Source organism: Bos taurus, chromosome 8 (genome assembly GCF_002263795.3).
Source record: "Bos taurus isolate L1 Dominette 01449 registration number 42190680 breed Hereford chromosome 8, ARS-UCD2.0, whole genome shotgun sequence".
Classification (NCBI taxonomy): Eukaryota; Metazoa; Chordata; class Mammalia; order Artiodactyla; family Bovidae; genus Bos; species Bos taurus.
This window is the reverse complement of record NC_037335.1, coordinates 76173232-76198381: the sequence shown is the minus strand read 5'-3', so window position 1 is coordinate 76198381 and position 25150 is coordinate 76173232. Positions and strand designations below refer to the sequence as shown.

The window sequence follows — 25150 nt, the reverse complement described above, 5'->3', positions numbered from 1 at the left end:
TGTTCCTGGATTAGAAGAATTAATTTTGTTAAAATGACCAGTGCAATCTACAGTCAATGCAATCCCTAACAGTGTAATCCTTAACAAAATACCAAAGGCACTTTTCACAGAACTAGAAAAAAAAATTTTTTAATTTGTGTGGAAACACAGGGCACCCTGAATAGCCAACATCATCTTGAAAACAAATATCAGAGCTGGAGGAATCATACTCACAGACTTCAGACTATGCTACAAAGCTACAGTCATCAAAACAGACACATATATAGATCAGTGGAATAAGATAGAGAATCCAAAAATAAATCCGTGCACTTACTGTCAATAAATATATTACAAGGAGGCAAGAATATCCAATGAAGAAAACACAGTATCTTCAGTAGCTGTCCTGGGAAAACCAGATAGCTTTTATGTAAAAGAATGAAATTAGAACATTCTCTAACACTATATACAAAAATAAACTCAAAATGGATTAAAGACCTACATGTAAGATCAGGTACCATAAAACTCATAGAGGAAAATGTAAGCAGAACACTCTGATATAAATCATAGAATAGTTTTTGTATCTGTCTCCTAAAACAAAGGAAATAAAAGCAAAAACAAACAAATGGGACCTAATTAAACTTACAAGCTATTACACAGCAAAGAAAACTATCAGAAAATCAAAGACAACCCACTCAATGCCAGAAAATATTTGGAAATGATATAATCGATAAGGAGTTAATATCTAATATACATAAACAACTCATACAACTTAATCAAAAAAGCAAACAACTGAATTAAAAAATTGGCAGAAGAACTGAATAGACATTTTTCTAAAGAGGATGCCAGTGGCCAATAGGCATATGAGAAGATGCTCAACATCACTAATTATCAGGTAAATTCAAATCAAAACCACAATAAGATATTACCTCACACCTGTCAGAATGGGTATCATCAAAAAGAACACAAATAATAAATGATATGACCCAGCAATTCCACGTCTGGGTATGTATCTGAAAAAAAAAAAAAAATTCTAAAAGATACATACAGCCCAGTGTTCATAGTAGCATTACAATAGCCACAATATGTAAGCAACCTAAGTGTCCATCAGCAGATGAATGGATTAAAAGGGTGTAGTGTGTATATCAGAGAAGGCAATGGCACCCCACTCCAGTATTCTTGCCTGGAATATCCCATGGACGGAGGAGCCTGGTAGGCTGCAGTCCATGGGGTCGCTAAGAGTTGGACATGACTGAGTGACTTCACTTTCACTTTTCTCTTTCATGCATTGGAAAAGGAAATGGCAACCCACTCCAGTGTTCTTGCCTGGAGAATCCCAGGGACGGGGGAGCCTGGTAGGCTACCGTCTCTGGGGTCGTACAGAGTCGGACACGACTGAAGTGACTTAGCAGTAGCAGTAGTGTGTATATATACAGTGAAATACAACTCATCCATTTAAAAAAAGGATTGAAATTTTTTGCCATTTGCAGCAACGTGGATAGACTTGGAGGACGTTATGCTAAGTGAAATAAATCAGACAGAGAAAGACAAATACTGTATGATTTCTCTTATATGTGGAATCTAAAAAAAATGCAACAAACTAGTGAATATAACTGGAGAAGGCACTGTCGACCCACTCCAGTACTCTTGCCTGGAAAATCCCGTGGAGGAGCCTGGTAGGCTGCAGTCCATGGGGTCGCTAAGAGTCGGACACGACTAAGCAACTTCCTTTCACTTTCCACTTTCATGCATTGGAGAAGGAAACGGCAGCCCACTCCAGTGTTCTTGCCTGGAGAATCCCAGGGACAGGGGAGCCTGGTGGGCTGCCGTCTATGGGGTCGCACAGAGTCGGACACGACTGACGTGACTTCTGACGTGACTTGGCAGCAGCAGCAGTGAATATAACAAAAAAGTAGGCTTACAGATATCGAGAACCAACCAATAGCTACTAGAGGGGAGAGGAGGAAGGAGCAATATAGGGATAAGGTAGTAAAAGGTACAAACTATTAGACATAAAAAAAGCTATAAGGATATATTATACAACAGGGAATATAACCAATATATTATAATAACTATAAATGGAGTATATAACCTTGAGAAATTGTGAATCACTATATTCTGTGCCTATAATTTATATAATAGTGTACATCAACTATACTTCAATTAAAATTTTTTAATCAAAAGCATCTTGTAAATTTAATTTTATTTATTGCTTTTGCATCCTTATTGGATTTTAATTTGTATATTTGTTTTAGTTTTGTGTTTTTTCTAAGAACTCTAAAATATATAATAACTTGTGTTATATTTTTTTATATTTAATTGTAGTGAAAATATTCTTCAGGCAGAAAGACTAGTTTACTTTTGAAAGGGTATGTATATAAGTTGAGTTTGAGAAAGTCTGCTGCTGCTGCTGCTGCTAAGTCGCTTCAGTCGTGTCCAACTCTGTGCGACCCCATAGACAGCAGCCCACCAGGCTCCCCCATCCCTGGGATTCTCAAGGCAAGAACACTGGAGTGGGTTGCCATTTCCTTCTCCAGTGCATGAAAGTGAAAAGTGAAAGTGAAGTCGCTCACTCGTGACTGACTCGTAGCAACCCATGGACTGTAGCCTACCAGGCTCCTCTGTCCATGGGATTTTCCAGGCAAGAGTACTGGAGTGGGGTGCCACTGCCTTCTCCGGAGAAAGTCTGATCTATACCTATATTTTTAATTTAGATTCTGTATGAAGGTGTCTTTTCAATCAGGATTTTTTTCTCTGTCATTCCTAATCAGAAATACAAATAGGTTAAAAAAAATGTTCTGACTAATCATAACATGGAGCTGATTTTTATATATATTTTATATCTTTCATTATATTATAATGAAATGGTTTCTTTAGGTTCCTTACAGCTTGACCTAAAATCAGTGTCAGAAGGAGAGTTTCATAAAAGATGAGACAAATTTAAAAAAATGTACACACATTTAGCTAAGCAGATTGAGATATTGTGTGAAATTCCTGTCCCAGGAGAAAGACTTTATAATTGAGCAACATATTTACAGAAAGTTAGGTGATTAAATTACCTTTTTAGTTAATTTTAAACATTTGCTAATGATACCAAAATATTTTTGACTTCTCAGGTTTATATGGCATATATTTCTGTAAAGATTACCCTTTCTTGTCTAAGAATATTCATTTGAGAATATTTCTCATATCTGGAGATCTATGTTTCCTTCCCATTTCCTCTTTCTGATGATATCATATCAAATGGCTAGTATGGTTCCCAATGTGTAGTAGGGACTAAATAAGTTGTTTTCTTTCAATATAAACTTAGATACTTATGGGAATCAAATGGAAAAGCAAAATAAACTGAGAAAATATACATTTATAAAATATTGGCATTTCCCAAGTGGAAAGACCCATCGAAGTCAGGATTTCTAGTTTTTCTCTGGGGCACCTTCTTAGGAAACGCCCTCCCCGCCCCCCCCCCCATCACGTCAACACTTCGTGGCAGAAACCTCGTCTCATATGCCAAACCAGTCCAGGTCATACACGTCTAACTGCCTGTCAGTTTTCACTATGTCGATTAGAGATGTGACTCCCGGAAAAGTTTATCACTTGGCCCTTAGGGTCAACTCTTCCAAGTATTTGAGGAGAGAAGAAACAATTACAACTTCAGCCAAGTGCACTGAATCATTTCTCAGACCGTTGGGTTTTAAGTCTCAAGTCACAATAGAGATATTATCCAGAAATGAACACACTGTTCAGAATATGGTCCGATCATATTAGAATAAAAATGTTCCCATGTTCTGTATACGTTTTTGTTAACACAACTTGAGATTGCATTTACATTCTGGACATTCTGATTCTTTTTGTATAAGGAAGGTGATTTTTTTTAAATGACTTCCTTAATTAAATGTTTGACTTGACTTAAATGTCTTTATCTTAATCGATTGTTGCATAGAATGAACTGTTTCTTTGAGTTTTTTATTTCCCCTGATGCTTAATCCTGGACTACATTACAGCTCTTGGTAAGAACAAAAATATTGGTCTTGATTGCATTGCTCTCTGATTCCATTGCTGTGTCATCTTGAGAATCACTAGCCCTCAGGTATAGCAGTCCTCTCCTTTATTACCAGATCATCCCGCTCTTCCTACATGGATGAGGACTGTGACTCGCTGGCCCTCTGTGATCCCATGCAGAGGATGAACTGTGATGTTGACAGCCTGCCTGAGAGCTGCTTCGATAGTGGCTTGTCTACCCTTCGGGATTCCAATGAATATGACTCGGAGGTGGAGTACAAGCACCAGAGGGGATTCCAGAGGTCGCACGGCATGCAAGAGAGCTTTGGGGGTGATGCTTCGGACACGGACGTAAGCCCTGAAGTCACTGCTTCAAGTCCTAGGCCTGCTCTCCTTTCTTCCACAGAAATACATATCCCACCCTGTTTGAGCTTTATCTGTCACAGGCATTGTTTTAAAGGTTATACATGTGAAACATAGTTGGGAGAACATTTTTCTCTACCAAGTTAGGGAAAAAGGAAAATAGATTTCCTTTTGTGGCCACTCTGTTCCCTAACAGCACTGACTGTTGATTCAGCAGCATATTTTTCTTCTTTTTATTTCACAATGTACATGTGTAATGAAAGACTTTCTTTGTTTTTTAATGACCGACTTTAAAAAAAAAAAAAAAATACAGGTTCCTGATATAAGGGATGAAGAGACATATGGCTCAGAAGGTGTGGCTTCCATCCTGGACTGGAAGCCCCCGGGATCTGCTAGTGAAGGCAGTATCATTAGTTCCTCAAGAAAGCCCATCTCTGCACTTTCACCACAGGTATGTGGTTTCAGAGACACTTCTCTTCATGAACACTCTTCATTTTCATGTCATATAACTTACTAAGAAGAAAGCGGGCACTGCCTTTGTCATCCACTGTGGCTTCCTTCCCCTAGACAGACATGGTGGATGAAAGCCATAAATCTTCCAGCTCACAGAAGGCTTACAAGATTGTGCTGGCCGGGGACGCTGCAGTGGGGAAGTCGAGTTTCCTCATGAGACTTTGCAAGAATGAATTTCGAGGAAACACAAGTGCTACCCTGGGTACGGTTCTTTTTCAGAGGATAACGGGAAAATGACCTTCTTTAGGTTGATTCTATTTTCTTTAGGTATTATATTCACAGACCCATAGGTCTCTCTCTTTTCCCTCTGTATAATACATATGTACATGTGTATGTCAATGCTCACGTGTCCTTCGCTATAGAATAATCCTCTGCTTTGGCCAAGGCCTAAATTTCGGAAAGGAAGACTAACAAGGGACTGAGGTATCTGCTAACAAGGGACTAAGGTATCTGCTTACCCAGTGAGATCAACCAAACCGAGTTTAATGCCAGAGATGACGGATTCATTTATTCAGCAAGCATTTCTGGAGTCCTACTGTGAGCCACGTACTGTTACAGGCACTGCTTAGTCACTCAATTGTATCCGATTCTTTGAGACTCCATGAACTGCAGCTGCCAGGCTCCTCTATTCATGGGGACTCTCCAGGAAAGAGAATCCTGGAGTGGGTTGCCATGCCCTCCTCCAAGGGATCTTCCCAACCCAGGTCTCCTGCATTGCAGCCAGATTCGTCACCGACTGAGCCACCAGTGAAGCCCTACAGGCACCACAGATACACAGTAAACAAAGTTAGCTAGATCCCAGCCCACAAAGAGGGAAATGGATGAGAAACACATTTTAAAAAACAAGGTTTGGGAGAAGTGCCTTTTGGCACAGGATGCCCAGGGAAAGCCTTTCTGATCAGGAGTCACTTGATGTTGATAAAGTGATCTTACCGATGGCCAGTTTGTCATCATGGTCAGAATTATAGACAAGTGTATGTTCCCTCCCCTCCCTCACAATGGAACACATGAATAATACCTCTCAGAACAAGGAAAAGTAGTTTCCTCATTTCCACATTTGCATAATAATCAGTAAAAGAAGATATGCAAATTATCATATATTATTATTCTTTATCTGGGCTTCCCTGGTGGCTCAGACGGTAAAGCGTCTGTCTGCAATGCAGGAGATCCAGGTTTGATCCTTGGGTTGGGAAGATCCCCTGGAGAAGGAAATGGCAGCCCACTCCAGTATTCTTGCCTGGAAAATCCCATGGACGGTGGAGCCTGGTAGGCTACCGTCCATGGGGTCGCAAAGAACTCTTATTTTGATAACCAGAAACCCTAAAACAGATTGGTTACCCTCTTCACAATGGATGTCTTTGTAAATTTATGGTACTGTTATAACCCTTCAAGATAACAAAGCTGAAAGTTCACTTCAAGTCATAAAAAGCCTAAAATATTTGGTTCAGTTGCTAGAGCACCTGGCATATATACACACCATATACATGTACTTATATACATATGCATACACACATGGATATACCTGCATATATACATAGGCATATTTGTGTGCATGCACACACATAAAACTGAGTCCATCTAATTACGTGAACACAGAACATAGATTTTCCTTTTGTCCACAGATTAAATCCTTCCCCAAGCCAGCCGATCTCCAAGCCAGATTACAAGTGTGATCTGGCTTATAATTACTATGTGAAGGTCACTCTCATTGATGGCCAGGTTCTTTCCTCTGTCTCGCTGAACTTCACCTTATTGGCTTTGTCTCATCTAAAGAGGGCTTGAAAAGTAAAATCCAAGGGAATTATTTACATCGTGTTCTCCATGTTCTCTTATATTCTTTTTCAGGAGTTGATTTTCAAATGAAAATGCTGATCGTAGATGGAGAACGGACAGTACTGCAGCTGTGGGATACAGCGGGCCAGGAGAGGCAAGTGCTTTCCCAGTGCTTTGAATTCTGCTGGGGTTTGCATGGACAGGCCTTGTAGGACGTTTGGTATCTTTTGTGCTCATGATAATATAGTTCTGATATAGTGTTAGAATTTTAAGAATGCTCACTTTTTTCCACATCCTTTCCTTCTTCACTCTTCCGTCATCAGTCATGTGAGTCCTTCTAAGCTCCCTTTGAACTGGTGACCCATTGGGAAAAGAGAGTGCCCTTTCCTAGTGAGAGAATGTTGGTGAGGCAGCACTCCTGAAAGTGGCAACACTGTGAGCAGCTGGGGAGCTGGGGCTCCAGAGAAGATGGAGAAGAAGACCTGTTAGCTCTTCTGTTCAAGGGCAGAGAGACAAACTAAACAGCAGAGCTGCATATGGCGACAGACAGTTCCCTCCCTTTCTGTCATTGCTGATGGACAGAAGTGTGAAGCATAGGTCTTAATCTTATCTAACTCTTTGGGAACAGACTGAATCTGGTTGTGCAGCAAAAATTTTGGGGGTACCTGCCAGCCTCTGTAATGGGGCGCCACTTAGGGTATTCAGATTCAACAGTGAATAGACACACACAAATACCTGCTCACACAGAGCTCATATTTTCCAGCAGCATTTTAAAAATGTGTGGTTGACAGGCCCCTATTTAAGATCTTGCAGAATATTATACTTGGTTGAGTTAGGACATATAGATTGAGGTGTGCTCTTCCCCTGGGAAGCCCCCCACACCCCATGTGTGTACCTGTGGTGTTCCACGTGGTTGGGTCTTCTTCCAACCACCCACAGTATTCCCTCCCCACCACCCAAAAAATAATTTTGCTTGGATGTGCCTCTTCTTCCATATTTCTCTGTGTCCCACACCTGGGTTCCAGTAGCTTGTTGCTGAGGCCGACAGTTTTAGAAGTTATGCTCTCAACCTTGTCCTGACTATGCCCTGGGCTTTGTAGACTTCCTTGAGATTGTTTGGTGGAAAAAATGATTGACTTTTTTAAATCACTAGCGCAGATTCTTCTGTTACCTTTCACTAGGTCATTCTAGTCCTCTGGGATGACTCTTTCACAGAAATACGTTGCCATTAGATTCTTCTCAATTGGGCTTGGTTTTTCTTTTTAATATTTTTATTTATTTATTTGCTGCATCGGGTTTTAGTTGTGTCATGCAGGATCTTCCATTGCAGCACACAGACACTCTAGTTGTGGCACAAGGGGTTAGCAGTTTTGCTTAGGCTTAGTTACGCTGAGGCATGTGGGATCTTAGTTCCCTGACTAGGGACCGAACCTGCGCCCCCTACATTGCAAAGCAGATTCTTAACCACTGGACCACCAGGGAAGTCCCAAGGCTTGCTTTAAAGATGAAGGGGGTGGGGGAAGTGAGCATAAAAGAGATGAAGAATGAGGCAACACCAAACTGACTGACTGATTAGAACTGTTACCTTCATGCTTTTTTCCAGATTCAGAAGCATTGCCAAGTCTTACTTCAGAAGAGCAGATGGTGTTTTGCTGCTGTATGATGTTACGTGTGAGAAAAGCTTTCTTAATGTACGAGAATGGGTAGATATGATTGAGGTAAGAAATCAAAACAGACAACAAAAAAATTACACGGGAGAGTTATAGGCTGGATCTCAGGAAATGCTGTTTCTCCTTTGTAAAAATGAACTCAGAAACCATTGATCTAGGATCTCAGAAAGAACCTAGATCCACTGATCTAGGCTCTCAGAAAGAACCTGTGGGAGGCAGGGTTCCTAATGGTACTTGGCAGCACTGGTCTCCTCCTCAGTAGCGGGCCAGTTCCCACAGAACCAAGGACACTAACAAAGTGAGCTTCTGAGTGGTGGTGGGAGAGGGGGAAGTCCTGGGTTTTAATATGATCAGAACCCGATTGGCAGCAAGTAAAAATCCAGACAACCCAAGGAAAATCAGTTCTCACAAACAAGAGGGTGATGGAGCTGGGTGTGTAGTGTGACTGGAGGTGTAATAGGGGCTTCCACGTGTGCTAGATGTATAGGTGAAAGCACACCAACACGTGTGCTAGAAGTATAGGTGAAATACCATCACCACCTGGCACCACCCGGTCCAAATTCCATAGGAACTGTGTTCTCTGTCTTCTTCTGATAGAGATTTGGGTCTTTACATACCCAAAGTACTACTAACATACTAATTGGTATTTTAAACATGTGTGCTTACTATCTATGCTTTCTTTTGCTCAAATGAGATGGTGTCTTTCATCTGAGGAGCTTTCATATCCTTTGTTTCATGGTCAATAATTTTTTAGAGTAGGAAACTATTTTGACCACAGTTAATGTGCTGCCAACATTATTAATCACCGTAAAACTACAGTTCAAGCCATGATTCAGCATAGTCTCTTGGGGGAAGAGAAAAAAACCTAGTGGCTAATATAATTTTTCAAGTATGTCTATGATCTATCATTTTTAACAGGCATTAAGTGCAGTGGTGGCTGAACAGAGAACTGATTGCTGTCTGAATTGCTGATTGCTGCTGCTCAAGTCAGCCTCTAGATTCTTTAGTTGGGCCTGTTTCATACCCTGTAAAATACCAAAATGTTCTCTTTCTAACTAAAGATGTAAGAAATGACTGACTGAAAAATGGCAATAAGACTCAATGATAAATATGCATTTTGCTCAACTGAAAAATCATGACTGAAAATTATATATACATCAAAAGCATGTTGACATTTATGTAGTATTTTTATTTCACAAAATTTTCTCCATGTTATATTCACCTCTGTAACATATCTGAGAAAGGAAGTAAATGTAATGTTGCTCTCACTTTTTATGAGAAACATGAGTCATAGAAAGTACATGACACTGGCTTTTAGTCATTTAGAGGTTGGAGTGGAAGGGAGAATTAGACCTCCTGATTCAACACAGGTTGTTCTTTTGATGAAGCTCCAGAATGAGCAGCAGGTTAAGAGAAACTCCTGCAATATCAAGAAAGGATCTCCAAGGTAGGTAGTACCTAGAGGAGAGGCATCTACTCAAGGGAACAGAGGAAGCTCTGGGGAGACCAACGAGAGAAGAATGGATAATCCCAACTAACTCACACACAGATATTTAGGATCTATAGCAAATCTGTTTATTGTTGAAACTTTTGGACTTGATCTCCCTTTTAAGACTTTGGATTATACTCAAGACAAGGAGGCACAAAAGGCAGGGTCAGCCATAGGGTTGGAAAAAGCCCTGTGTGACGTTACGGCCTATACCAGGTGCCCTACTGCCATAATTTGCTAGATAAGTAAGCACGTACTTGTGGCAAGTGATTCATTTAGCTATTGGTGTTATCTTTCATAGGGTCGGAAAAGGGAGAAAACTGTATTCAAGATGAAATATTGAATTTGTTACTGGAGAAAAAATGAGACGTCACTTGGCATTTGATTTTGACTTATCTCAGTGAGTCTTCACCATGGCTCACCTTGTCTCATTTGGGGAAATTCTGTTGGGACAGTTTATATGGCCACTATAATATGGGTCAAAACTAACAGTGAGATAGTTCAGATGCATGAAAGGATTGGGAAGCAGTGGAGTGTCAGTGCTGAATGGACCCTCTGAATTAATAATTAATATATTTCACTTGAAAACCACTGGGTTATAAAATCTTAAAATTACGGCCATATACCTGTCATGAATAATTTGTTGATTGGATATGTGGGTAAAAGTTGAATGGAGACACTTGAGACATGAGATCTCTTTTCGACTTTTACACATTCAAAAATATTTTGGGCATCCCAGTTTTGTGCAGGTATTGGCAGTATATCCATTTAAAAAAACAAACAAAAACAAAAGGCCCTACCCTTTGGAGCTTGTATTCTAGTTAGGGAGATGTAAAAGGCAACCAACATAGGTAAATAAAATGAATGACAGGAAGTGCTAGATGTAGAAACAAAACGAGGCCAGGATAAACGGCCTATGGGGAGGCAGCGTGCTGCAGGTAGTGCAGTCAGGCCGGTCGGACCAGGAGGTCATACTTGAGTCAAGACTTGAATGTGCCATTACTTACCCATGTGGCTTTGAGAAGTCTTGGCTGACTTAAGTGAATATTTGATTAATGGCTTCCATATGATCCTGAGCAGTTCCCCACAGAATGCAATTACTCAACACATTAATGGGTGGGGTCTAGTCTTGGGGAGGGCTTTTCATTTCCTTCTCCCCTTGGCTTTTACTTCATTCTGATGCATTCCGTTGGAGGAGAATGGTGAAGTATAATTTTAGTTTCAAGGCTCATTTTTGATGCTGTATCAGGTGTGGCACCAAAGTGGGTGAGCACCCGGCTGTGTTTAGGCACCGCAAAGGGTCATTTCCCCACGTGTCAGTCACCACTGCTGCTTCGCTTGTTTAGGAGCCAAAAGGCTGTTTTTCTAGTCACGTAGTCTTCTATTCTCATCATAGCCTGCTGAGGGGGGCTTACTGACCCCTTCATTTCACAGACAGGGAAATGGAGTCAGAAACAGGAAGAGATTTGCTGGATTTCACTCAGTCACAGCCGGTGAGCAGCCAGGTGGTGGGAGAGGTGGAGTCTCAAACTCACTTCTGCCTCTCACATCTTCCAGTCAGTCAGCCAGCTCCTCTGTGAAGGCTGCGACAGTGTGCACATGCTAATTGGGGAGCATTATCCTGAGAAACTGGTACTTTGAATGATTGCTCATCGACTCCTCACAAGAAATATGTTGATCTTTAGGGCCTTTGTATTTTGCTTCTGTTGTGAGCCAGATAGCGGTGAGTGTGGAACTTTCAGACTCCTTTTTTGTCCCCTCATAGCTGAGGGAATATTTGTGTGTTTTGTACCTGGGATAATGAAGCCGGCTTGTTATCACCTCTGTTTGGAGTGAAAATTATAGCAAATTATGTGAGCACTACAGCTAAATGTAACTCTAGGTCATGCATCTTGAGTTTGTATCGATTTCTGTAGTGGCAAGGATGATGGAGTCATTTGGACCTTGGCCCTCACCCTTACAACATCTTATTTAACCTCTCTGAATTTCAGTGTTCTGGTCTGGAAATGGGGAAAAGTTTGTGTCCTTTTAGAGATACTTTGAAGTTTAAAGATATTGTCTGTACACCATGTGGTATACAAGGGGCATTCAGAAACGGCAGCTGTTGTCATCATCCTCATAACTTGTCCAGTGTTTCATGTATGCACCATTTTTTCTTTTCTTCATGGTAGGATGCAGCCCATGAGAGCATTCCTATCATGTTGGTAGGAAACAAGGCTGATCTTCGTGACACTGCTGAAGCAGAGGGACAAAAATGTGTCCCAGGGTACTTTGGAGAAAAACTGGCCATGGTAAGAGTAAGAGTGGGTCCAAACTAGAAGGGGTCTTTCACTTTTCTCTATGTGTGCTACCTCCACTCTGTGTGATGGGTTTTCTGTCCTTACACAGACAGAATTCCCAGTGCCCCCTATCCACCCCATGAATGTAAATAATTAACAACAAGAATTAAATCCCTTGTGGGGGTAAAACAATCATGTGATCATTTTCCCCACTGAGTATCAGTGACAAAGAGGAGGCAAAATTCTCCTGTCTTCTTCCTCACTCTTCCCCAGTTCCTGGAACCCTCCTCTAGTCCTGGGATCCAGGTAAAGGAATAAGAATGGGTGTCCTGTTTTGAAAAGTTGACTTTGGTTCCAGAGGGTCACTGTGCCAAGGAGCAGCGGATGATGCAGGGTGTTAACTGGGTGACAGGGTGAAGAGAATTGGTAGACATGTTCTTTTTTCTAAGATTTGTACTCAGTTGGAATAGTATAAAATTATTCTTGGTTACGCACTTGTATAAGGAATGGGCCTCATTTTTGTTCAGATTACTATTGTGGGCAGTGCTTATTCTCTCATCATTGTCATTATGTCAGAATCTTCGTGACCTTCTTATGATTTGTTTTACCCAAACAAGGAATCAGATGGCCCTTGGGTCAAATAAGTTCTTACCGTAACAGTCTCATTTGACATAGCTACATTGTTGTCTATCATCATCAATGAAAAGACTGCTCTATAACACAAACAAGTGAACTTTAAAAAGAAGTTTCAATTTCCCTATTTTAAGTTGGAATTGTTTCTTATTTTAAATGTTATAACTGTGAGCCAAATATGATAAACATTAAAACTAGGCAATGAAATACAGACAAGATCCATTCAACACATATTTAATTGTATTTACCATGTGAAAAGTACTTTATTGTGAGCTGAGCAAAGGTAGAGAACAAAAGAGACCATCCTTGCCCTCACATAGTTTACTGTCTAGGGGAGACAGACATTAAACCTATGTAATCCACTTGTCCCCCCTAGAGAGCCATCATTCCTGGCCGCATGCCAACTTTATTCCTTCTCCAAAATTTCTTATTGGTTCCCCAAGGTTTGCTTACTTATTATGCATCTCATGTCCACCACCCTCCTGCATCCTCTAAGGCCATCTCTATTTCACCCGGTAACATCCTGACTATGAAATTCAGCAGCAGAACTATCCATTTCTACTAGAAATAAGATTCATTTGGGGAATTATTCTAGCATTGCTGTGGATTGAGGGGGTCATGAGTAAAAGCTTCACAGTAATCTTTCCCCATTGTTTGGTTGTTCCTTTCTCCCTGCTCCAGAGTATCCATCATATCCTCTCCCAGTCCCACACAGGAACCAGGTAAACCATACCTAGCCCCACCCCACACACAGTCCTCCTTTCCTAAAGGAGTTGTTTCCAGCTTGTTAGACAAAGACACACTTCATCAATTACAATTGTGGCAAGTGCCGTGCTGGAAAAATACATGTCAAGAGGTTTTATAATAGGAATTCCTAGTGCTGACTTCTTCATCCTTCTCAACTTCAAGGAAGGATTACTGAAAAATTGAAAAGGCAGGTAAAAGTCAGCCTGGTGAAGTGGGTTACTAAGGATATAGGATAACCTAGGTAGTGGTAACAACAGGTGCAAAGGTCCTGAAAGTGAAAGTCGCTCAGTTGTGTCTGACTCTTTGCGACCCCATGGACTGTACTGCTGCTGCTGCTGTTGCTAAGTCGCTTCAGTCGTGTCCGACTCTGTGTGACCCCACAGATGGCAGCCCACCAGGCTCCCCCGTCCCTGGGATTCTCCAGGCAAGAACACTGGAGTGGGTTGCCATTTCCTTCTCCAATGTAGGAAAGTGAAAAGTGAAAGTGAAGTTGCTCAGTCGTGTCTGACTCTTAGCGACCCCATGGACTGCAGCCCACCAGGCTCCTCCGTCCATGGGATTTTCCAGGCAAGAGTACTGGAGTGGGGTGCTGTTGCCTTCTCCGATGGACTGTACAGTCCATGGTATTCTCCAGGCCAGAATACTGGAGTGGATAGCCTTCCCTTCTCCAGGGGATCTTCCCAACCCAGGTATCAAACCCAGGTGTCCCACATTGCAGTCAGATTCTTTACCCACTGAGCCACAAGGGAAGCCCAGAAAGGTCCTGAGGTGGGAGAAAATTTGGAGCATTGGAGAAATAGAGGGATGGCCAGGGTAACTTGAGCGTTGTGAGGGAGAGTGGCCACTAGTAGAACTGAGAGGTTGGCTGGGGCCCCATACAAGCATACCTAGGCCTTGTCAGCCAGGTAAGCGTTTCAATATTGCTTGTGAGGGATGGGAAACATCAGAAGGTCTGAAGCAGAAGAGTGATAACAATCAGTGACTGTATGTATAACCACTGGGAGGTTAAATAATAGAGGACTAGAAAATGTCCATTGGTTTTAGCAACACAAAGGCTGCTGAATCTCATTCGAAAAGGATGATATGGTGAAGAGGGGTGTGTTAGCTGCTGGCCTAAAGGAGACATACTTCTGATGGACATTTAATTCCTGTGTGGTTACCTTAAGCTATCATTTTTATCTGTCTCAAATTATTTGATAGAGAACATTTGGTGGCATGTGTGACTTTTGGATATAAGAATGTTAAACTATGAAATTTTGTATAGTGGGATGGGTTTTGGAGGGGGTGCAAAATAAAAATTCTCTGGGTGGAATATTATTCAGCCATTAAAAAGAATGAAATAATACCATTTGCAGCAACATGGATGGACCTAGAGAGCATCATACAGAATGAAGTAAGTCAGACGGAGGAGAAAAATTATAAGATATCCCTTATATATGGAATCTAAAAAGAAATTATACAAATGAACTTACTTAAAAAACAAAAACAGATTCACAAACTTTGAGAAGGAACTTATGGTTGCCAGGGGGAAGGTTGGGGGAAAGGGATAGTTAGGGAGTTTGGGATGGACGTGTACACACTGCTATATTTAAAATGGATAACCAGCAAGAACCTACTGTATAGCACATGAAACTCTGCTCAGTGTTATGTGGCAGCCTGGATGAGACAGGGATTTGAGGGAGAGTGGATACATGTATATGTATGCCTGAGTCCCTTTGCTATTCACTTGAAACTATCACAACATTATTTGTTAACTGGATGCTGCTGCTGCTGCTAAGTCACTTCAGTCGTGTCCGACCCTGTGTGACCCCATAGTCAGCAGCCCACCAGGCTCCCCTGTCCCTGGGATTCTCCAGGCAAGAACACTGGAGTGGCTTGCCATTTCCTTCTCCAATGCAGGAAAATGAAAAGTGAAAGTGAAGTCGCTCAGTCGTGTCCGACCCTCAGCGACCCCATGGACTGCAGCCTTCCAGGCTCCTCTGTCCATGGGATTTTCCAGGCAAGAGTACTGGAGTGGGGTGCCACTGGATATACCCTAATAAAAAATAAAAAGTTGTTTTTTTTAATTCTTTGACTAGGAAATGTTACTGGAATAACTAGGCTCAAATGTGTTTTTTTTTTTAAAGTCTTGAAACTTTGAATCCAATTACTTAACTATTATTTTTAGCATACTCAACAGGGGAATATTTTTATTTTATTGATATTAAAAGTGAACATTCCAGGAAACCTAATCAAAACCTTCATTTAATTGTATATACATATATATATGTTTTTTTACAGACCTATGGGGCATTATTTTGTGAAACAAGCGCCAAAGATGGTTCAAATATAGTGGAAGCTGTTCTCCATCTTGCTCGGTAAAGTTTTGCCTTATATTTGAAAAACTGAATGTAGGATTGAATTTTCACTTAGCTGCTGTATGTGTCAAATATATTGACTATAAAGTGAATCTATATTGGGGAACACTGTCTTGTCTTTCAGTAGTGGTTGGAGAAACAGTTTTTGAAAAAACTGGTAATGCTGCTTGTTCCCTGTGAACATTGGGAAAATACCTCTACTGCCAAACAAAAGCAGGTGCATCTGAGGTGTCGTTGACATTTCTGCAAAATGTCACCACAAAGCTAACAGCTGACGTGTATGAATCATTTCCAGGAACCAGATTTTAAACACAAGAGACCATTATGAATATAACTATGTATTATGACATTTTCCAAGGTAAAGGAAAAAAATTTCACAAAGCAAATTGTATATCATGCCAGTTGGAAGCACTTTGTTTACATTATTATCCAGGTAATTTTTAAGCTTAGACAATGGTGTTAATAATAAATAACATTTTGGGATGTGGATTAGAATGAAAACTGCAGCATTGAGGAACTTGGATTTAACTGTATTTCAATCTTTGCAGTATTCTTAGGAAATAACAGTGTTTTCTGTTAGACTTATTTCTTCTGCTAGTTTTCTGCCACAAGTGAAAAGATGATTCTTTACTGATCCAACAGTTTAAATATAAAAAAAAAGAAAGAAAAAGTATAAAAACGTGTGTTATCAAAATCCAGCCAATGAATTTTAATTGCTGACAAAGCAAAACCACTTTAGGCATGTAGTTCTGTGTCTGACCATTTGTGAGATTCTGGTTTTTATAAGAATCTTAACTTTAGTAGAATAAAGGGCTCAGCACTACCTTCACCTCAGGTAGGAGGTGCTATATTGCTGCCCCAGCTGAACAGGAAAGGAAGCTCCAGCTAAGGCGCTCTGCGTGGCTGAGGGCTTTTGCCCAGCACGCTGGAGGAGTGTAGTGTCAGGAGGCTCAAAGTCCAATCTTAAATCTTCCCCGAACACCTGTGGAGTCGTGACTAAGTCCGGCATTTCTAATCTGTAAAATGAGGGAAGGGGCTAAAGAAAATGATCCGTAAGGCTTTCTAGTCCTGACAGCCTATGAGTCCATAGATAAGTGTGTTGAGTCAGCCTAGCAGCCCCCCTGTTTACAATGTAGCTTTACTTAAAACAGCTATGTGCAGAAGCATTTTGATAACAAGGTCACTTCTTGTGAATCACTCATCAGAGAGCTCTTTAAATTGTTGTTGAGACCTCTAGGTTACTTATGTTAACAATATGTTAAATAGGGAAAATTATAAATAAAGCAAATCTGGAGAGCCTTTAATTTGCTTTATACCATGTCATCTGATTGTTTGTCAGAGTACCAAGTCTTAAATGAAAATGGTTTCGTTTCCACCAGTAAGATAACTTTAAAAAGTTTTACAGCCTTCAAAACGTTGTGTATAATGCAAAACATTAAATTCTTGACTTGATCTCATAAGATAGTTCCCATAATTCCATTTCATACCATGTCATGTCTTAAAACCTGATCTAGAAAAGTTTATGGATTTTCACTGTCTGAAACAGTGTTTGTTTTTAAAGGGAGGCCATAAGTGTTTGGTTAACAACCTGAATTCCTTTGCCTTTTCTTGAAAAACATCTCAATTCCAAGAAAAGTCGTTCCTAGAAATTCAGTTTCCCTGTAGGGCTGACAGGACGTTCATTCCAACTACTGTCCATCAGTAAGTTAGTCTGCCGCCACTAGAGCCACAGGCTTTAAACATTTTGCAATAGATTCAAGTACAACAAGCATCAAATTGGTCAGTGGCCTGAAATTTGAGAAAAACATAAAAAGCTCAGGCTGAAAAATCAGTTCAGCACCATTGCTGAACTCACTGGGTGTAAATCTGTCCATAAGACTGATTCATTTAAAATGCAGTTAAGCATATGGCAGTTTGGGGTGAGGTAATTTAGTTTTCCCAACCTTAAACCTGGTTTAGATGTTTGGAATTGTATTTTCCTGAGTCCCTTAAAGTGGGAGTGCCTGCATTTTGAGTAGATTTAAGGAAACGGAAGGCCAAGTGAAAAATACAGCCTGTTTTTCTCCCTTAATATTTGCTTTCAAGGTTCAGTAATGTCTGCATTATTATGAGTGCTCAGCATGAAGGCCTTGTAGGGATATCAGGGTATGTAAGATAGGCTGTTCAATTTAAAATTAGAGGAAAAAAAGAAAACTATGACCAGGCAGCCATATGATGCATAGCTGATAGGGGCCTGTTGGACCTCCCAGGAGAGAGAGATGTATGTTGTCTTGTGAAGATGCTGTGTTTACTGTGCCCACTGTACAGATAAGAAAACTGAGGTTTAGAATGCTTTATCAGCTTGCTCAAAGTGACACAGCTGCTAAGTGGCAAAATTAGGACTTTGCACTACTCTGAATCTCTGATTTGCCTTTTAAATGCTGGCAATTTCAGGATTCTATTCTTGCTCTTACTTTCTCTGCCTAATGTCTTCCATCCCCATGGTTCCTAAAACTGTGTCTAGAAGGTGACTTCCAATTTCTATACTTTTAACTCCCATTTTTTTTAACTCCCATCTTTTTTAAAATTCCATGTTCCCACCCACCAACAAATGGAAATTCCATAGATCTGAGTGACCCAACATAGCTAAATCCTAATGTGTTTTCTATAAAATTGTTCTTCACTCTATACTCCCCTTTTCAGGAAACTATTAACATTATAATAAAAAAAATAGTAACCTAGAGTCAGTCTTGACTTCTTCCTTTTTCTTCATCATCTGCCTCTAGTGGGTTCTGAGGCCCTAATGATTCGGTGACCTCTCTGCACTTTTTATTCAATCTGTCCATATTCTTTCTCTAATCAGGGTGATCTTTGTAAATAAAAATCCAATTAATACTTTCCTGCCTGCACCCCACATTGGTGTCCGACCTACAGCAAAGAACCCTGTCTCTTTTAGCAAGTGGCTAACAGTCCCCCAGAGCCAGATCTAACCTGCCTTTCTGTTTGCATCTCTTCTTGCTTCCCAAATGAAGGATATCTCTAGACACAGCAAGGTTGCCTCCAGTCATGGCCAGGTTCTTTTATTCCTCTTTGTCTCTATGCAAGCTGTGACCTCCCTTCCTCTTTAAATGAATCCCTATCCTGCCAGTAGGTCGGCTCCACTGTGCTTGTGTGTTAGCAGCTTTCAGGACCTGGTAACGATTTATTTAGATTATCTGGCTCTCAGAGCTCACTAGTTGAGGATCCCAGAGCCTGGCATAAGTCGGACACTTGTTGAATGACCCGGTAGTCAAGATTTTGCATTTGGAAGCTGTATTAGTTTTCTGTTGTCACTGTAACAAATTCCTACTAACCTAGTGGTTTAAGCAATACAAATATAGTTCAGGAGGTCATAAATCTGAACCAGGTCTTATAGGGTGTTATGGGTTGAACTGTATATCCTCCTCCTTTTCCTGAGTCTTTGTTTCCTCATCTGTGAAGACAGTGATGCTCACCTGTCACGTGACAGTGTGTGTGTTGTGTGTAATAAGGACTACGTGAAAACGTGTACCATAGCATTTATTAACTGGTCTTCAGCAAGAACTAGTTTCCCTTTTCTTTCCTACTCAGGTGCAGCGGTTTTCCAAGTTTAGCACATCAGCTCCTTTGGCCACATCAGTGGCCAAAGTACTGGAGTTTCAGCTTTAGCATCATTCCTTCAGAGAAATCCCAGGGCTGATCTCCTTCAGAATGGACTAGGTAGATCTCTTTGCAGTTCAAGGGACTCTCAAGAGTCTTCTCCAACACCACAGTTCAAAAGCATCAATTCTTCAGTGCTCAGCTTTCTTCACAGTCCAATTCTCACATCCATACATGACCACTGGAAAAACCATAGCCTTGACTAGACGGACCTTGGTTGGCAAAGTAATGTCTCTGCTTTTGAATATGCTATCTAGGTTGGTCATAACTTTCCTTCCAAGGAATAAGCGTCTTTTAATTTCATGGCTGCAGTCACCATCTGCAGTGATTTTGGAGCCCCAAAAAATAAAGTCTGACACTCTTTCCACTGTTTCCCCATCTATTTCCCCTGTTTCCCCATCTATTTCCCATGAAGTGATGGGACCAGATGCCATGATCTTCATTTTCTGAATGTTGAGTTTTAAGCCAACTTTTTCACTCTCCTCTTTCACTTTCATCAAGAGGCTTTTTAGTTCCTCTTCACTTTCTGCCATAAGGGTGGTGTCATCTGCGTATCTGAGGTTATTGATATTTCTCCTGGCAATCTTGATTCCAGCTTGTGCTTCATCCAGCCCAGCGTTTCTCATGATGTACTCTGCATATAAGTTAAATAAGCAGGGTAACAATATACAGCCTTGATGTACTCCTTTTCCTATTTGGAACCAGTCTGTTGTTCCATGTCCAGTTCTAACTGTCACTTCCTGACCTGCATATAGGTTTCTCAAGAGGCAGGTCAGGTGGTCTGGTATTCCCATCTCTTTCAGAATGTTCCACAGTTGATTGTGATCCACACAGTCAAAGGCTTTGGCATAGTCAACAAAGCAGAAATAGATGTTTTTCTGGAACTCTCTTGCTTTTTCCATGATCCAGCGGATGTTGGCAATTTGGTCTCTGGTTCCTCTGCCTTTTCTAAAATCAGCTTGAACATCTGGAAATTCACAGTTCACATATTGCTGAAGCCTGGCTTGGAAAATTTTAAGCATTACTTTACTAGCATGTGAGATGAGTGCAATTGTGCAGTAGTTTGAGCATTCTTTGGCATTGCCTTTCTTTGGGATTGGAATGAAAACTGACCTTTTCCAGTCCTGTGGCCACTGCTGAGTTTTCCAAATTTGCTGGCATATTGAGTGCAGCACTTTCACAGCATCATCTTTCAGGATTTGGAATAGCTCAACTGGAATTCCATCACCTACACTAGCTTTGTTCATAGTGATGCTTTCTAAGGCCCACTTGACTTCACATTCCAGGATGTCTGGCTCTAGCTGAGTGATCACACCATCGTGATTATCTGGGTTGTGAAGATCTTTTTTGTACAGTTCTTCTGTGTATTCTTGCCACCTCTTCTTAATATCTTCTGCTTCTGTTGGGTCCATACCATTTCTGTCCTTTATTGAGCCCATCTTTGCATGAAATGTTCCTCTGTTAATTCTAAAAGTGCCTCTGTTAATTCTAAAAGAAATTTAGGAAGAGACAAAAAGATTTTTTGGATTTTAACCATCTGCTGTTATCTCCATGATCAAGTATTATTACAAAATGGTTATAAAGCCATCATTGCTTTTGTTAATGTTAAGCATTAGCTGGGGGTGTAAGCTAGGTTCCAGAGTCCTAAGGAATGAGCTGTGCGTGTGGCAGACTATACACCAGGCATGACCACAGGAGAGCAACAGTAGCCTGTGTGCATGTGTGTATGCACCTGGGTATGTGTTTCTGTGTACATGCATGAGTGTGTAGCCTACTGTTCAGAATGCAGATGGCTGGAGCTCACCTGCATGGTTGCAATCCAAGTTCTGCCACTTCTTCAGCTATGTGACCTAAGGGAAATTTCTTAACGTTGTTTGCCTTCATTTTCTCACATATAAAATGGGACACAGTAAAATCCTACCTGTGAGGATTAAATGTCAATACCTACAAAGCATTTAGCACCCTGTCTGGATGGCACACAGCAAGTGCTTAGCAGTGCAGTTTTATTTCTACAGAGTTGTTTATGGTTCTATTTTATACCTCAGTAATCTTCTCTGTCTGTATGTCTCTCTTTCTGTCTCCAGGGAAGTGAAAAAAAGAACTGATGAGGATGACAGCAAATCCATTACCAATCTGAGTGGCACTAGTTCCAAAAAGTCAACCCAGATGAAGAACTGCTGCAATGGTTAACTCCAAAACATCCTCAGCCCACGAAGCCATCATTCCCAGAGTACTGAATGTGTATGACTTATTTGCTTCTTACGTGAAGTGGTACATCCTACAGACACTTGCGTGGAGAGTTACAGTGCGAGGAATCTGAACTGTGTTCTTGGGTCCCTCCAGAACCTCAGCTCTTTTTTGCTGTTTCGATGAGTGATTTGGGCCCCCTGGTTAAATATGCCTGCCTTATCTTTAGAAAGTATTTTTATGCTCAGATCAAAGCTGTAAAAGAAATCACTGATATAATTCACTGATATATCAGAATTCACTGATATAATTAGATTCATGTGGTAGATGACATTTACTTCCAATATTCAGTACTGTTGGGTTGGCCACAAAGTTCGTTCAGGTTTTTCTCCATTTTACAGGAAACCCCAAACAAACTTTTTGGTCAACCCAATAGAAAACTAGTAAAAGGGGGTTACCTTCCTACCTTTGCTGTAAACTAGCCTTCTGGTCTTGAACCTGTCACCAACCCACATTAGATCCATTTCCTCATCTGTAAACAAGCAGCTTGGCCTTTGAGGCCTCGGCTCTCTCAGCTCTGAAGCTCTTTAAGGACTGAGAAGGAGAGTGTGATGGCCCACAGTTTTATAAGGACTCTGGTTGTTCTTCTTTTTAAATATTTAAGTATCAATTTTTCTCACTTCTTGTACAAGAACAGAATTTAATTGAGGGAAAGATGGTAATGTTTTATGCTCCCGTGGAGATAGAAAAATCTATTGTCTTATATATAAAGAAAACATTTGGGGGACAAAAATAGTTTGTATATTAAAGAGGGTGTTTTATAATCTCAGAATACTTATAAAGACCATGGTTTGAATTCACTGCTAAAAATTCTAACGAAAAATATAAAGCCACATACTACTGAAAATACAATGCCCAGGAAAGTTGTCCCACTTCACTTAAAAAACAAAAACAAAAAAAACAGCAAGAGACTGCAGGTGCTGGTGAAAGGGAGTAACTGAGAGTGACTACTATGGATCGGAGAAGGCAATGGCACCCCACTCCAGTACTCTTGCCTGGAAAATCCCATGGATGGAGGAGCCTGAAAGGCTGCAGTCCATGGGGTCGCTGAGGGTCGGACACGACTGAGCAACTTGCCTTTCACTTTTCACTTTCATGCATTGGAGAAGGAAATGGCAAGCCACTCCAGTGTTCTTGCCTGGAGAATCCCAGGGACGGGGGACCCTGGTGGGCTGCCGTCTATGGGGTCACACAGAGTCGGACACGACTGAAATGACTTAGTAGTAGCAGTACTAATGGGTATATAGTTTCTTTGGGGATGATGAGAATGTTCTGGAATTATATTGTACTAATGTTGCACAACTTTGTGAATATACTAAAATCCACTAAATTATATACTAAATTATATACTTTAATGGTGAATCTTATGGTATGTGAGCTATATATGTGTATATATATAGTTTTTAAAATATACTAGTTTAATTTATCATTTTGCCAGATGAAAATATGCAAATTCAAACCTCCCCATGGCTTAAGAGCATAATGTCTTTTCTATAACAGATACCCTAACACCTTGGCTGCCAGCATTCACATCTTAAATAATGAACAGTGAAAGAAATGTTATGTGTAGTTTTGAAAAATCATCTCTTTTGAAGAGGAATTGTGGTTAGGGTACAGGTGAGTCAGTCCTTCGTCTGAGGTGACTCGGGACTCACCCTCACCAACAGCCTCAGGGGTCTTGCTCTCCTAAGAAGCTGTGCTGCCTCCCAGACTTCCGCACTGAAATGTCTCCAAGAGCCAAAGGAGTCAATATCTGACCCTAGGGTGGGTCAGCCAGGCGTGGTCTTTGGTTTCAATTTTCAGTGGCCAGAACCAACTAAGTTATTCCCAACCAGAAAGACTTGAACTTAACGTGATTCATAGGTCCAGGCCCCAAGTAGCCTGCTGAAAAAAATAATAGCTCTTATTTATTGTACTATGTAAGCTAAAAACATCCCTCTTATGGAATTAAAACAACTCTACTTACAGTTTTTATGATCAGACCTTAAATTCTCCAAGGTTTTTTTTTTTTTTTAATGAAAATTGGGTAGTATGTTAACACAGCTTATAAATAGCCACAACATCCATTTAGCTTTTCAAAGTGTGCCTTCTCTCTGCTGGTGAGATCTAGTTTGGTTTTGTTCTTTTTCACTGGGAAGTTGGTTCTGTCTTCAACAACTCTACCATGGATTCCTGTTTCCTGTTTTTTGGTCCCAGAGAGGGGAAAAAATTTACATTTTTTACTAAAAAGAAATACCTTGCTGGTGGGGAACTGTCAAACTGATTCAGGGAGGGATGGTTATTTTTGTGCCATGGTGCGATGAAAGTTTTACCACTGCTGTTTGCCTCGGCATCTGTGGAGCCCAGGTTAGAACAGACCTAACAGACCTGTGTGTTGATATATGGTATTCAAGTTTAGGAGTTTGGTGCAGTTGCACAAAATTGTGTTAGTATACATGTTATTGTGTTGTCTTTATTTATTTTCCCCCAGTGTCTATATTGTCTTACAATATGTATATAATAGTATATACCTTTGATACAGAAGTATTATCTTGGTCTTTGCTTCTGGACTATATGGGCAGTAACCCAAACCGATTAGATTACATAGGTGCCTATGATAAATGAAGCACACATCTTTAACTATCTTAATGTGGATAAATATTTTTGCAACAAAATTCAAATTAGACTTACAACTTTCAAATTAGACTTACAGCTCTGGTTAGCAATCCTATTTAAAGAAAAGCTACTGCTAGCTCTTTCACTGCCCTGCTAGGAAACTAAGTTTATTATTTTATGAAGCTGTTCCCAAATTTAGAGTTTATTTTTGGTAATAACAAAAACAGCTAGTGTTTTTAACTTGAACTTAATTTGCTACTCTATTCATCTTGTCTCAATTACTCCTTGTAGAGATTTTAAAATCACAATCACACTACACTCTTTTTTATGTATCCTGACACACTGGATGTTTTTTAGTTTCGACATGAACACTGGCCATAGAGACATTTTTCCCTGTTAACTTTTAGCCTCATGCATTTTTATAATTTATTTTTTCCACTTGCTGCTTTATATAACATATGTGACATCTGATTATTGAATACTAAATGTGATTTTCATAAGGCCCAAACCACACAACCCTCTTGCTGAAGATAAAATTGAGCTTAAAGATAAAGATTTATTTTCATATTTGTACAGTGATTAGCTTCAGAGTCATGGTTTTTGTGGGCTTTTATTGTATGTATGTGTAAGAAATTTCATACATATATATTAAGAAGACCTCTAAGTAATGAAATAATTATTTTATGATTTTGATTTACATGGTTTACATTTTCATAATATTGGCTGTATTTCATTTAACTGTTTCTCTTCAAACCATTAATAATTATCCCATAATGTGTAATTTATGGTAGTACAAATGTCTAAAGAATACATTATATTTTCTGCATCATAAATTCAGTTTAAAAAAAAACA

At 40.3% G+C, this 25150-nt stretch overlaps 1 protein-coding gene across 2 annotated transcripts in view; it reads left to right on the top strand.

Moving 5' to 3' along the window:
- The window catches only part of RASEF (RAS and EF-hand domain containing), a 95109-nt gene extending 69959 nt beyond the window's left edge, over positions 1-25150 (top strand). The window contains exons 9-16 of one of the 2 annotated variants that reach the window (XM_005210318.5): positions 4092-4326; positions 4652-4789; positions 4906-5053; positions 6697-6778; positions 8228-8342; positions 11955-12074; positions 15723-15799; positions 21541-25150. In XM_005210318.5, the coding sequence (XP_005210375.2) occupies positions 4092-4326; positions 4652-4789; positions 4906-5053; positions 6697-6778; positions 8228-8342; positions 11955-12074; positions 15723-15799; positions 21541-21646 (1021 nt within the window). In that variant the 3' untranslated portion in view covers positions 21647-25150. 2 annotated transcript variants of the gene reach the window in all.